At 37.4% G+C, this 13965-nt stretch overlaps 1 protein-coding gene across 1 annotated transcript in view; it reads left to right on the top strand.

The window, feature by feature from the left end:
- evc2 (EvC ciliary complex subunit 2) overlaps positions 1-13965 on the top strand; it is a 98188-nt gene that overhangs the window by 27535 nt on the left and 56688 nt on the right. The window contains exon 10 of the mRNA XM_088915261.1: positions 4742-5066. Within this exon, the coding sequence (XP_088771387.1) occupies positions 4742-5066 (325 nt within the window). The remainder of the gene's footprint in view (positions 1-4741; positions 5067-13965) is intronic.

The following is a 13965-nucleotide window of genomic DNA, read 5'->3' as shown; positions in this document are numbered from 1 at the left end:
TGTCCCAGATAGATCTCCCTAGTGAGCCATTCTGTCAAGTGCATGTCTGCTTGATGAAATATGAGTGCTTTTGATCTCCTTTGGATATAGTGATAAATGTTAAACTTCTGTTGAATGAAATTCATGATTTATAAGACAGAAATGTGCCCTTATTGAATTGCTGTTTTTTCTTTTTGTTTTGTAAATCCTAGTTTGAAAAGACTCAAGGTATAGATACACATTTCTGTTTTCAATGTTTTTAAAACTCGTAAGTTAAACAATTAGGCTCTGCTCTGTATGGTCTTTAGTGTGCTTTGAATGTAATAAATGTTGGCTTTTTATCTGTTTTAATGTACATTTTACATCTCTATATTAAATTCTCCAGTACAAACACTAGAAATAAAACATTAACGTATAACATTTTCACACAGTGTTGCAATTATGTTGGGTAATGTTATATGATTTGGTGTTTAAATTTGACAATGACAGGGAGAAATGTTTTTGATGGTAACTGATGGTAACTGACTAATACAAACTTCACAATTCCTTTTGAATCAAATGCTCTTCACAGACTGCTTTAGACAGAACCTTATTGCGTGATTTGAGAGCTGTGCCACATTCAATAAAACAATGTGTAAAGGTAAAAGAACAGAAAATGTCTTGAAGGAAAATGACTTACAACAGTTGGATTCAACACTCTCCTGTCATGGACAGTGGTATGTTTTTGTTTGCTATCCAGGATTAATCAAATGTTTATTTAATTGGGTTGTTTGTGTGGTGTTTGTGACTTACACACAACACAGTTTAATTTCATTTAGAATCTAGGAGTTAGAAGTGGCCAAAAGTCTGGACACCAATTCATTGAGCATCTATCTTAGTACTTTACTTTATGTAGTTCCATTATGCTTGTTCCCCCATTACTTTAAATTTTATAATTGTATGTCCCATACTGTATGTATTTGTCAACCTAGGCCTCAGTGATCATACTTTGTAGTAACCGTGAGAACTCAATAAATGTTATCTAGTTTGTCCCCATAGTTTGCAATATTTAATAAAATAGTAGTATATGGAATAAATGCAAAGTAGAAGTGGAAAATCTATTAATCTTAAATATAATTTAAGACCTTTTGGCAGCATAACTGTTTATATGCTGAACATTTATCAAGTCCAGATAGGCAAATGAAGACTGATCTTCCTATTGGCATTGGTATCTGTTTTAGTAATTATCCTTAACATTTTCTTTCATTAAATGAGCCATCCGTATATTCTTTAAAATAATGATTGAGTCTGGTGGCACATACAGTAACATAGTCAGTTTTAAATGTATTCCCTTTTTGTATGTTTAAGCTTTCTTGGAAGTGTCTTGTTCTTTTTGTGATACTGTGTATGATTAAAACTAATTGCTGTGTTTATTGCAGCAGACTTTAATATGTCAGGAAGTTATCTTGGTTTTAGCGGTGATTTATGTCTGCTCATAAGGAAATTCAATGTGTGGTCATAGCTATTGCTTTTGCAGTCCTGTACTGTATAAAATAAATATGGCAGTAGTTAGAAGATTCTTGTTCATGTGTTAATGTGACATGACAGAGGAAAGTACTGTAGGCTATTTTTCTTAAATGACTTGCTAAAAGTAGTTTGAGGTTTTAATCCCTGGTAATATTCTATTCTTCCCTTCTTTATTTTTTAGTCAGTGGGACAAAATGTTTAAATCTAAGATATTGTTCCTCTAGAATTACACTGATGTAGCTGTATTTCTGGGGTTAAAGGTCTTACACTGTCTGATTAAAATAACGTGATGTTCTCTAATCTTAGACAAGGAAGGCTTCAAGAGGATTATTCAAAATCCTTAAAGATATTGTTAAAGACAACCGAATTGACCTTCAGGATGAACAATGAAACGCAAACCAGAGAAGAAAGAAGCAGAAATTAAGGGTTGTATTAAAGCTGTATTCAGTAGCAATGCTAGGAAGCACTTCTTCACACAAAAGGTTGTAGGAGTGCGACACAAACCCTCCTAGCCCCTTGTACATCAATAACCATTCTTTTCTTGGGCATAGCGGTGACTCTGTGGCTATGGATCTGTGACTGTGGGTGGAAAGTCGCCGGTTCAAATCCAACAGCCGGCAGAGGAATCGTACTCCGTTGGGCTCCTTAGCAAGGTCCTTAACCCTAACTGCGCCAGGGGCACTGTACAATGGCTGAAACTGCACTCTGACCCCAAGCTTCTCTCTGTCTGTGTGTCTCATGGAGAGCAGGTTGGGGTATGCGAAAAGACAAAGACAAATTGTATATGGCTAATAAAGTGATCTTATCTTATCTTCTGTGATTTATCCAGGCAGTCGATGCATAAAGGCGAATACTCTTAATGTTGTCAGGCTGGCTTTTGTCTTCTCAGAATCATAAACTTGTTAAATTAAATAGAAGACATTACACGTTTCAAATTTTCTCAAAGCTAGTTGTAAGGTAATGAGAGTTGGCTTTGTGAGAAAGACTCAGTGGTGTTGCCTTGAGCCAAGATGCCCCCCTCTTAATTGGACAAACCTGCAAAATGAGGGACAGCTAGTCAGAATAAGTAATTTGCATGTAGAGGCAGTTTAAGGTCTCGTAAAGGAAAGGAGCTGTCGGTATAGGCTCTGCCTATTTGCCACACCTCCTGGAAAAATTAAAAGGCATATGAAAACATCTAGGAGGAAAAAGGTTTGAGTCCTGGCTTCAGTCTGGAAGGAGGGAGTGTGAGAGCTCCAGAGGGACGTTCTCATTATTAAAGGATTGACCTGGTTTACAGACCTGTGGGATGCTGCGAGCAAGGGATGCTTGATAAAATACAGTTCAGTGCCTGTACTGAGGGGCACCACAGGTTCTAGAGAGGCATACAGTGCAGTAGTTTGTTCTCAGGCTTGGAGGGGTTGAAGTGTGCTGCCAAGGAACAGAGTTGACCAGCTGAACCGGGGCTGAATGGGAGCTGGAGAAGTGGGGCTTTGTTTAGCAAGACAGCTGTCAAGATAGTCTTGATGGCACAGGTTGAGGCCCTGTGCCTTTCTATCTGATGAGAGGAGGCCAATATTAGAGTGTGAGAAGTAAGAGAGAGAGAGAGAACGGCTGTGTCAGGGACGGTGTGGTGGCTCTGTGGCTAAGGATCTGCGCCTGTGGCTGGATGGTTACTGGTTCATATCCTGAATCCTACTCCGTTGGGACCCTGAGCAAGGCCCTTAACCTCAGCTGCTCCAGGGGCACCGTATAAATGGCTGACCCTGCACTCGGACCCCAAGAGTCTCTCTCCCCATCTGTGTGCCTGTGTGTCTCATGGAGAGCAAGTTGGGGTATGCGAAAAGACCAATTTCTAATACAAGAAATTGTATATGGCTAATAAAGTGATCTTCTCTTCTTCTAAAGTGTTGGTTATGGGGAGGTATCCCTGGCCAAACAGGATCAGCTGGGATACCTGGGAACAATAAGTGGTAGATCGAAATCTCAGATCAATTAATGGTTGTAAGTGAAGCTCTGGTGGTTGGAGAAGAGATAAGAGCAAATAGTGGAGTTGAAGTGATTATTTTAATAAATATTGTGATGGTGACACAAAGTGAATCTATTTGAATACTCTTATGCCTGGAGATTAATGAAGTCCAAGAGTGAATAGTTGGTGAGACGATCTAGTGAGAATAATGCACGTTAAGTGTTAAGTGATTAATGAAGACGAAGACTGGAGAGTTAGAGAAGAACTAGTGTCTTGTATTGGTAGAAATAAGTAAAGAGCTACCTGTAAGGAAGGGCAGGTGAAACGCTGGTAGTGTTGTGATTAGGGTGGAGTGTTTTCCAGCATTTGTCATACTAAATGGAGTCTAACATTTTGTTTTAATGTATTTTTACTATTTATGCAAAGCAGAAGATATAAAGCCAATAGAATATCTGTGATGTCTGTAGTTGATCATTTTATTTTCAGTCATATATTTATAAAAATGTCTAAATTAAAATTGAGATTTAAGAAGAACCTTTTGTTTATTCTGTTCTTATGAATACAGAATAAGTGAAGAAAATGTTGTACCTCTTTGCATTTGATTATACAGTATTTTGGATATACTGTATAGTTGATCTTAGAACTTAAAGGAATGTTATGTAATGTATTGCTGAAACCACATTTAAAATGTTATGTATGGTTTTAGTGATCAAATAACATAACAAAAATGAAACTGTGTGGTGTTATGTTCTTATGATCCTGTGGTAAATAAATTGTACATTCTTTAAGGATGAAGCCAAAATATTCTAAATTTGCAGTTTACAAATTTCAGTTGAAACTTGTCTGTAATATGAGCTCAGTAGTGTTCATTAATGGTTTTTTTTCTCTAATTGTATTTGCTGGAGTGGGTGGCAAAGCTGGGGTTCTGGTTTCAATCCCAGATCTAGAGTGCTATCTGCACGCAGTGTTGTATGTTCTCTCTGTGTTCTTGTGGGTGCCCCTCTGGGTGCTCTGGTTTCTTCATGCAGTCCAAGGATACATTGGTTGGGTAACTGTCTTCTGGTTGGCCCTGGTGTGCTTTTGTGAGTGTCTTTGCATGGGTTCGTGCGTGTCTGTGTCTGTGAGTGCCCTGAGATGGACTGGTGTCCCATCCAGGATGTGCCCATTGCTTGCCAGGATAGACTCCGGCTCCCCTGTGACCCTGAATTGGATGAAGCTGTTAAAAAAAAAGCATTGATGAATGGTGTGGAGATTGAAAAACTGCGCACACTTTCTGAAACCTCCTCTGTTCTATGTTTCTTGTTGTAGTTTGGATATGTCAACCCTGCTGCGTGCTGCGGCCAGCTTAGAGAGCTTCCGAGTTCAGGTTTACAAAGACCTAGTCGCCATGCTTCTCCGGAATCTGAAGATGAACGGTGACATTTCTGCCCTGGCCGAGAAGAGACTGAACAGCGTGTTGAATGGACAGCTGATGGGAATGGAGGGCAAGCTGAAGGAGGAGCATGTGGCCAGAATGGCAGCGCTGGCAGCGGAATGTAACCGGGAGACCCGTGAGGAAATGGAGGCGGAGCACAGGAGGGTAACTGTGGAGAAGGCTCAAGCGGAGCATCTTTTTCAGCAGGTGGATCAACAGGTGCGTGCCCAGAAAGTATTAGACGTGGATAAGCTCCCTGTGATAAACCACAAAACAAAATCTTAAAACCATGAACATACTTAAAATAGGGGGGGGCAGTGGCACTGTGGCTAAGGATCTGCGGCTGGAAGGTTGCCGGTTCAAATCCTGCGGCCGGCAGAGGAATCTGACTCCGTTGGGCCCCTGAGCAAGGCCCTTAACCCCAACTGCTCCAAGGGTGCCGTATAAATGGCTGACCCTGCGCTCTGACCTCAAGCTTCTCTCCCTGTCTATGTGTCTCATGGAGAGCAAGCTGGGGTATGCAAAAAGACAAATTCCTAATGCAAGAAATTGTATATGGCTAATAAAGTGATCTTATCTTATCTTACTTGAAGATGCTTGAATGTCTCAGGAAAAAAAAGCATAATAGAGGCAGAGTGGTGGCTCTGTGGCTAAGGATCTGCGCCTGTGGCTAGAAGGTTGCCAGTTCAAATCCCGCAGCCGGCAGAGAAATCCTACTCCGTTGGGCTCCTGAGCAAGGCCCTTAACCCCAACTGCTCCAGGGGTGCCGTACAATGGCAGACCCTGTGCTCTGACCCCAGGCTCTCTCCCTGTCTGTGTCTCATGGAGAGCAAGCTGGTGTATGCGAAAAGATAATTCCTAATGCAAGAAATTGTAAAGGGTTAATAAAGTGATATTATTAAAATAGGATGGTGGTGGAAATACGTGGCAGTGCTTTCATGGAAATGTTCAAGAAATGTTCTTCAGTAGGTGCATTAAAGAAATTGACCTTACACCTGCATGGATGAAGAAAGCTATTGAATGCCACATTATAGCCCTTGGTACTTCAGAAATTGTAAGCAGTGCGTCGTAAGAAACTTGAATTTACCAGTTTTTCAGTTTATAGTTAATCAAAAAATGCTGCTTAGTTTTTCAATATGTTCTTAGCACTGACACGTGTATTGCACAGCACAGATGCTAAAAACAAATTTTGATTGTTTCTCATTATTTATTTATTTGCCATCAAAGATCACCTCTATCACAGTGGTACAACTTATTTTTCTTTATGTTTTTGTTTCATTTTGGTGTTCTCATTGATCTTTGTAACAGAATTCCTGCCTTCTTTGCTCATAAATGTCAGCTTTTGATGATGCATTTGGATTAGTTTCCTGGCTATCATACTGTATGTATTCTGTAAATTATTCAGCAGAGATTTACAGTCTATCATTGCAGAATGTCTGTCAATGTAATTAATGTGCTCTGAGTAACTGTGAATCCCTAGTTTAGCAGGCTAACTGAAGAGCGAGATATAAAACCTCAGTATTGGTTATAATTTTACTCTCAAGAGTTCTTTTAGAATTTATGTGTTGGATCTTTGGGTTTCACTCCTGGCCAAAAAATAGCTTGAGTGCTGACTACAACTGGCTCATTTTGTGATTTTAGTTGCAATTTTCATATCCCATGAATTTTTCATGGCATTTCAGATCAGATTAAATTACCCTCCAGCACCCCAGAAAAGTGCGGAAAAATGTGAATGAGACCTTTTTTGTTCTGTGCATTTCTGCTCAAAAGACAGCTTCTTCTGATATTGTACATATGTTACAAATAACAATCTAAAATAAGTATCAAGTCAATGTAAAGTTCTGACAACTAATTACTAACAATAATTACACCCCACGTGCTCGAAGAATTCAAAGTGTGTGACACGTGTTTTTGGTTTCTCCAGCACAGCTTGGTAATATGCAAGTACTAATAAGTAATAATCAGAAGGAAAGCTTAAACCAAATATCCCTACCTGTAATTTATTATTTCATTACCATAAATTTCATAAATACAATATACAGATATTTTTCTGTGAGCTACCAGAGCCCTGCCTCCTACAGACATGGATAAGTTAAATGCAGAATTCTCCCTATTATTGAAGTCCATTCATACATTTTCTACCTCTTTGGTTGTGGAGGAGCCGGAGTCCATCCCAGCAAGCAAAGGGCACAAGGCAAGATATACCCTGGTTGGGATGCCAGTCCGTCGCAGACACACAGGCACAAATAAGCACACAGTCACACTAGGCCTAATTTTACTCCTACAGTCCAAACACCAGTCTATCTGTGGGAGGAAACCGGAGCACTCAGAGGAAATGTATGTGAACATGTGGAGACCATGCAAACTCCACACAGATAGCACCCCCAGGTCCAGAATTGAATCCAGGGACGAATACTGCGAGTCAGCACATCTAACAACTGAACCACTGTGCCGGCCCTATTATACCTCTCCTCCTCAATGTCCTCCCTGTTTGTTGTGTGTCTGGTTGGTGCTGACTTGAGTTCCTGTCATGTTTAATCCTATCCCCAGGAATAACCAAGTTATCCATTGATATTAATATTTTGTGATGTATACTGTCTCAAGGACATACCTAGACAATGCCCTCAAACTTAAAGAATAGGGTAATTTTACAGGGAAATGCAAACATTTTCTACCTCGAGCAACTATATAGTTTGCTCTCTTCAAATTTTTTTTTTAATTTAAGGTTTATAGAGTGTTGAACCTTACATTCCATCCATGGCTATTTCATTATGTAACTGGATTCTATAAGTGGACAAACATAACTTGTTGAGCACAGTCGTGGTTAGGCGGGTTTCAGCCAGTAAAGTGTCTCCTCAGATTGCCATGCAAAAGTGACCCCCTGGTGTCTGTGAGCTTGCAGTGTTAACTGAGAGTCAAATGAGTCCTCCAATCATTGCTAGGTTACTGTATGTACAGTAGGCACTGTGTGACCTGTAGCTTGAATGAGGGGAAATGGCATGGTCGTACTGTAGCTGTGACTTATCAGGGGTCCAGCTGCAACTCAGGTGAGTTGATTGATTGCTATTGTATTCATGTTGGAGCGATAATTGACGATCCCAAATTAAAAAAAAAATATGGCTTAATTGTAGTATAATTCACACAAGTTTGATTAACTCTCATTTTCTTACTGCATAAAGAAAACTGCACAGGCATACTAAACAACGACAAGGCTCTTGTTGGAACAGTAATCAGGGATCTTGGACCCCTCTCTTTGCCAGCTACAAATGATTTTAATTAAAATAACTATAGAGAATAAAGGCTGGATATTTGTTATAATTAAAGATTAACACAGAATCTGTTTCAGTGTTACTTTTAGTTGTACAGTTACAAGTACACTTGTACAACACAGTTATTGCATAGGTGTTTGAAATGCAAACTAAAATGCAGTGTTATATCTTTCTTCATAATTAGATATGTTTTAGTCTGGAAGGCGGAATGTTAAAATTCCCTAGGTGTGTAACTCTGGATTATCATTTATCTTTTGTTGAATTATTCTTCAGAAACTACAGTGGGATTGCAAGATATCTTTCAGATGTGTTATATTAGAATGCACTGCTGTGCAAGGCCACTGTGGAGATTTGCAGTGTTATGTGAATATAAATTTCTACCCTTATTATTTTCTTGGCTTCACATACAGATACAGTTGAGGAAAGTCATCAACACAGACAAAGGTGAAAAAAGTTTTTTCTCTTGAAATTACTTGTAGTAATCCAGACATACAAGAGCTGTTTAGATCGGAGTCTATCCTTGTTTTCTACTTTGAAATTGCATTAGTTCCAGAAACAGTACATAGTGTAACATTTTAAGGAACTTAAGATTACAAATTCATTTAAATTACTTAGACTCCAAATTAGATAAAACTATGCACGTGGCAGGAAAACAAGAGACTAAAATGGAAAAGACTGGAGCCTCTAAAAATGGACAATTATGTTCTTTGCATTAGGTGAGTCATTTATATTTGTCTGATTATCATGACCTGCAAAAAAACACTACGGATAATCATACTACAGTATATGCATAATAGTTAATTTTTACTCTATGCATGCTGCCAACAAACGTTTTCTTGAATGACAGTGATTGCGTTAGTGAGACAAAATGTTATTACCATGTTGATACCACAACTTCAAATGAGATACTGCATGTCACAATAGCTTATAACACTAATTGAATGTTTGTGTTTTTTTAATTACATACAGTGTACAAAATTATTAGTAATTGTGTGTAAATAGTAATTAGAAAACAAGTAATTTTATTTGAAACTTTAATTATAAAGAATATATTAAACATAATGGATTTAAAAACATCATATTTAAAAGTAAACATTACAAATAAAAAGTAGGCCAGGTTAAAATAGGTTTTGAGTAATGACTTGAATGATTTTATCACACAGTTTAAATTACATTATAGCTCATTCAAGTCTGCACTATATTTGATCAATATCATTTGTTAATACTGTAATTTGCTGTTGAGGTACAGTATTCACTGCTCAAAACCTTTTGATATCATTTTAATGATTGCTTGCAAAACTATGGAAATATTTGTATCTAGGTAAAGGCAAGCTACAAGAATGACACTAATATTATAGTTGATGTACAATATGGATATTTGTGGATATTTTTTCATGGAATTCTTTAACATATATGACGTATCAGGAAATATAGTTTTTTTGTCCATGTAATAGCACACACACATTTAAAACTGCATGCTGTGAAGGAGACACTGTGTTCTGTTTTAATTAGACTCTTTAAAAATTAAAAAAAAACAACTTAAACTTTTTTAAACGCCACTCACAAAATTCAAACGTTTTGTTGATATTTGACTTAAGTCTTTGTCTCCTCATGTTAGACCAAGTAGCCAAAATATATAATAAAGTTTAAGGGGGTGCCTGCAGGACAGCATGACTGAAATCCAGATTACAGTAGCATGTCGGTGTGAACCATGACGTAATAATTATGGAAGTGAGATGCACACAACTATTAGTGGCTGCCCAGTTCACAGAAGTGTTTCTTCACACTATTGTAAATCACCATTTGTATTGGGGCATATCAGATATTAACTACAGTATGAACACCATATTTTTATTAAAATTCATTAAATGTTTACAGTACAATGCATCACGTGGAATGGTTTAAAAAATATATTTTCCATTACACCTCAAAGTGGTGTTATAAAGACAATAAACATCGTTGCAGACTGCTCCAAAGCTGTACACCAGGCTTTACAGAATAAAGAGCTTTTGGTTTGTACTTCTTTACACACTGAGGATTATAAAAGGGGTGCAAACCACCCCTGTAAGCCCCATTTCATGGTTACAATGCAACCACGAAGGCACAAGACACTCCCGAGTTACATCAGAACAGTCATGCTGAAATAGGCTATGGAAGAGTAATGTCTTCAGTGATCATATGCTAAATGATTATAAAAACAGTAATTATATCAACTACTAAGAAGTGAAAAGGGTAGCTACAGAAAATAAACATATATAAATATATCAAAATAAAATCTTTTAGATTTCAAATATAAAAATATACATACAGTAGTGGGTTTAAAAAAAATTATATTAAAGCAAATAAAAATGTAAAAGACAAAAAGAGCCCAGGTTAGAATAACAGTTCTGAGTCGTGATTTGAATGACTTTTTCACGTACAGTAATTGTAGCTGACAGAAGTCTGCACTGCACTGTTAATTGGTTTCTCTTTAAAGGCAACTTTAAATTCCTTTACTTCCTCTGAGCATCCTGTAGAATGTTGGTCTTGTGGTCCAGTGACTGGTAAAACTAGTTTTATCTACTCCCCCTGTGGCAGGATTCTCACATTTGCTAGCTCTAGTACACTTCTTGTGTAACAAATAGTTAAAATATGATGGTAGTCTAATTAATGACTTTTTATTCCCAAGGGTGAATAAATAAAGCACAAGACTGTGAGATTTCATGTGAATGTACATAAACTATGGAACTTTTATTTTTGCAAAATGGTTGTGAGCTCTGCTTTTCACTGTAACAGACACAAAAAACATATTAAGATAAAAGCTTTTACAGTAATTGTTCAATAGATTCTAATTTGTCCCTATATTTCATACAGTTTTAACATTTTATTAAAGAAATATTGTCTTTCCACATACTGTACACATGATCGGTGCATCTCTCTGATTGGACACGTGCGGGACAGTACAAAACTTTCTTACTTCATGTATGTAGTAACACAAGCTAAATTAATTAAAGCAAACAGAGAGACAAGAGCAGAGCAGGATTAATCTGATTACTTTATTAAGTAATCTGGAGCTGATGAGATAATTATGCGTTAAGTGGGGGCAGGTGGAACGAATAGTCCTCCTAAACGAGTTCTCATGGCACCAGGAGGTATTTTACTCTGCGTGTAAATGCGGATGGTTGCCATAGAGACCGAGGACTGCGAGCTCTTTCTCTCCCTGGCATAAAGAAATGAATAAAAAAGGCTGAACAAAAACTTGCACAAAATTACGGAGAAACACCAAAAAACAATATATTATAAATCAAAAACATTTTGTCTTTCAGTAGCTAAGTTTCTGAAGAAAACTAAACTGTCAACCTTTTTTTATAAGAGGTGTTGCAATATTTGTCCATCTTGTCTACTGATAAAAAAAACAACAACAGTTGATTTACATAAATACACCTCTTGAAATTTAACAGCTTTCTGACAACTTAAGCCAGCTTTTTGGAGCAGGGGCAGGAAAATGAGTGCAAGTGCTCTCTACTCAAACTGCTGGGTGATTCTACAATTGCAGCATATTTTGTTACATGAAAAATGTAGCTGTGCTACTTGCTGTTGTCATGAATGAAAATTAGTTGTCAACTCTGTCACAGACATACTGTACAGCACATGATTGAGAAATATGTTTGGGTCATCAAAACGATTCATGGATATACAGCACTTCATAAGTCCCTTGACAAGTTTTTATTTCAGGTTTATTTTATCTTAAGGAGAACTTTGATTAAATATTTATTAAATATGAAATCACAAAAAAACTGTGGTACTACCTTTTTCTGACATAAGTCACATAGAAAATGAAATGATTCATCAGTTTGAGTAAATCGGATAATATTCCTCTTTTTAGTGTAATACAAACAAAATAGATGTAATAAAAATACTATTTATTTTAGACAAATTTATATCTTATAGTTGACATGAGGGTAACATGGCTGATTTGAGAGCATAGCAACTATTGAACATAGTTGACAACATTAAGAAATGATTTCACCTTAATTAAAATTAGTTAATACCATTGACTGGCGCCAAACATTTTTGAGGAAAATTCTCACACAAAACATAAATTTGGTATACTGAACCAGACTGTAATTTGTTTTGTTGCTCATTATAGAAAGCTGCATCTATAGGTCCTCTGAGCTAGCTGAAGGTTTCTACTTGTTTACTTCTTAAAGCAGTAACAGGATTTAACTATCTACCGAGGGACAGATACAATGTTCAGTAACATGAGCTATCTCGCTGGAGCCTCTGAAGACATGCACGTTGAGGATTTCCTCAGGTTTTTTTTCTCCTACCCAGCCTCAGCAGGCTTGCACGTCATCTAAGAACCCCAGGCCACCGTCAATTAATCAATATCTGTGATCTTTAGGCTGTAAAACCTGTCTTTTCTCTGAACACAAGCTTTTATAGCATGAGTCACTCTGGAGCCCCTGCACTGATTCTTGTCATCTGTGTTTTCAGTTCAGTAAGTCTGTGTGGGCACGGCCATTTTTCAGAACTGTGTAATATCAATTTTTTTTTTGCTAAACTGTACTGCTACTTAAAATAGCTTTCTTTTTATGCAAGTTTAAAATTGCAACCACATTTCCATATACTTCTTCTTTTGGTCTACTACTATATGCTACTGTTAAATGTGTATATAAATATTGTTAGAAATTTAAGTGACTACTGCAGCTTGCACTCAAATATATAAACGTTTAATAATAAAACACCCCACTAGTTAGGTTGTTGAGTGTGCTGTTATGGCTTCTTGCCACGACATAAATTCAGATTGAAAGAAAAAGGATTAGTTTAAAAGATCTTCAAATCTTACTTACCAGATCTTACTGACAAAATAAATTTACAATACTTGCGAGTTCCTAAGCCCAAGCTTTTACAGAACCGATTTAAAAATAGCATAGTGTGAGGTTACATACTGTAGAAGACTCTGGGACACTGATAGAAGGAGAAATTGAATGTCCTCAACTAATTGCATGTGCCCAAATAAAACTAAGTATTAAAGTGCGCTTTGAACATTTTATAGTCTCTTGTACTTTTGGAGAGAATGCTTCTATACTTGCATTTTTAGACCAGTCAGTGTGGGGGGTGTTGTGCCCTGAAGTTACTGGGGAAGCGACAAGTTCCACCCCAGCTGCCTACCTCTCTCCTCCAGGCCCTGGGTCTCTCCCTCGCTTCCTCTCCCTGTCTGAGGGGAAACAGTGATCACAAGATTAGCAATAATAATCCTTTTTTAACCAGGTGAGGCAGTGGAAAAGAAGTTATCATTTACAATGGCCGCCTAACATCTGTCCGTGTTACACCAAAGACAAACTGAAAAAGGACAAGCCACATAAACCAACATTTAGAGGATGGAGCAGTGTTCACCAGTGCATGTGTCAGGCAGAAAAGACTTAAACATCCAATATTGAAAGGACCCTCGAATATGAACATGTATGGTTGTTAGTGTAAAGTTTATGTTTTAGGATGATAATGTGAATTACGATATGTTTTTAACACATAAGTTCATTTAAGCCACAAAAGTATTTATCTAGCATGTAGTGAGGGCCATTCAGAGAATGAAGGTCACAGAGATGAGAGCAGTAGGACCCACCGGATAACTCTTTTGGCAGAATATAAAACTTTGTTTCGCCAAGAGAAGTTTTAGACATCTTCCTGTGAACAATACCACCATAGTCAAGATGGGGAGTACAGACACCGAACTAGTAAATTCCTAAAGAAGAGTATAAAACAATATTGTTTCATGATAAAACCAAGTCTAGACTTGACAACAGTTTGGAATTTAGCATTCATGTTAATAAGAAATTTCAGTTCCCGACACTTCTTCATCATGATGT

The sequence above is a fragment of the Atractosteus spatula genome, chromosome 1 (genome assembly GCF_055471065.1).
Source record: "Atractosteus spatula isolate fAtrSpa1 chromosome 1, fAtrSpa1.hap1, whole genome shotgun sequence".
NCBI classification, from domain to species: Eukaryota; Metazoa; Chordata; class Actinopteri; order Semionotiformes; family Lepisosteidae; genus Atractosteus; species Atractosteus spatula.
The sequence above is the reverse complement of the archived record's forward strand: the minus strand, read 5'-3'. Positions and strand labels throughout refer to the sequence as shown.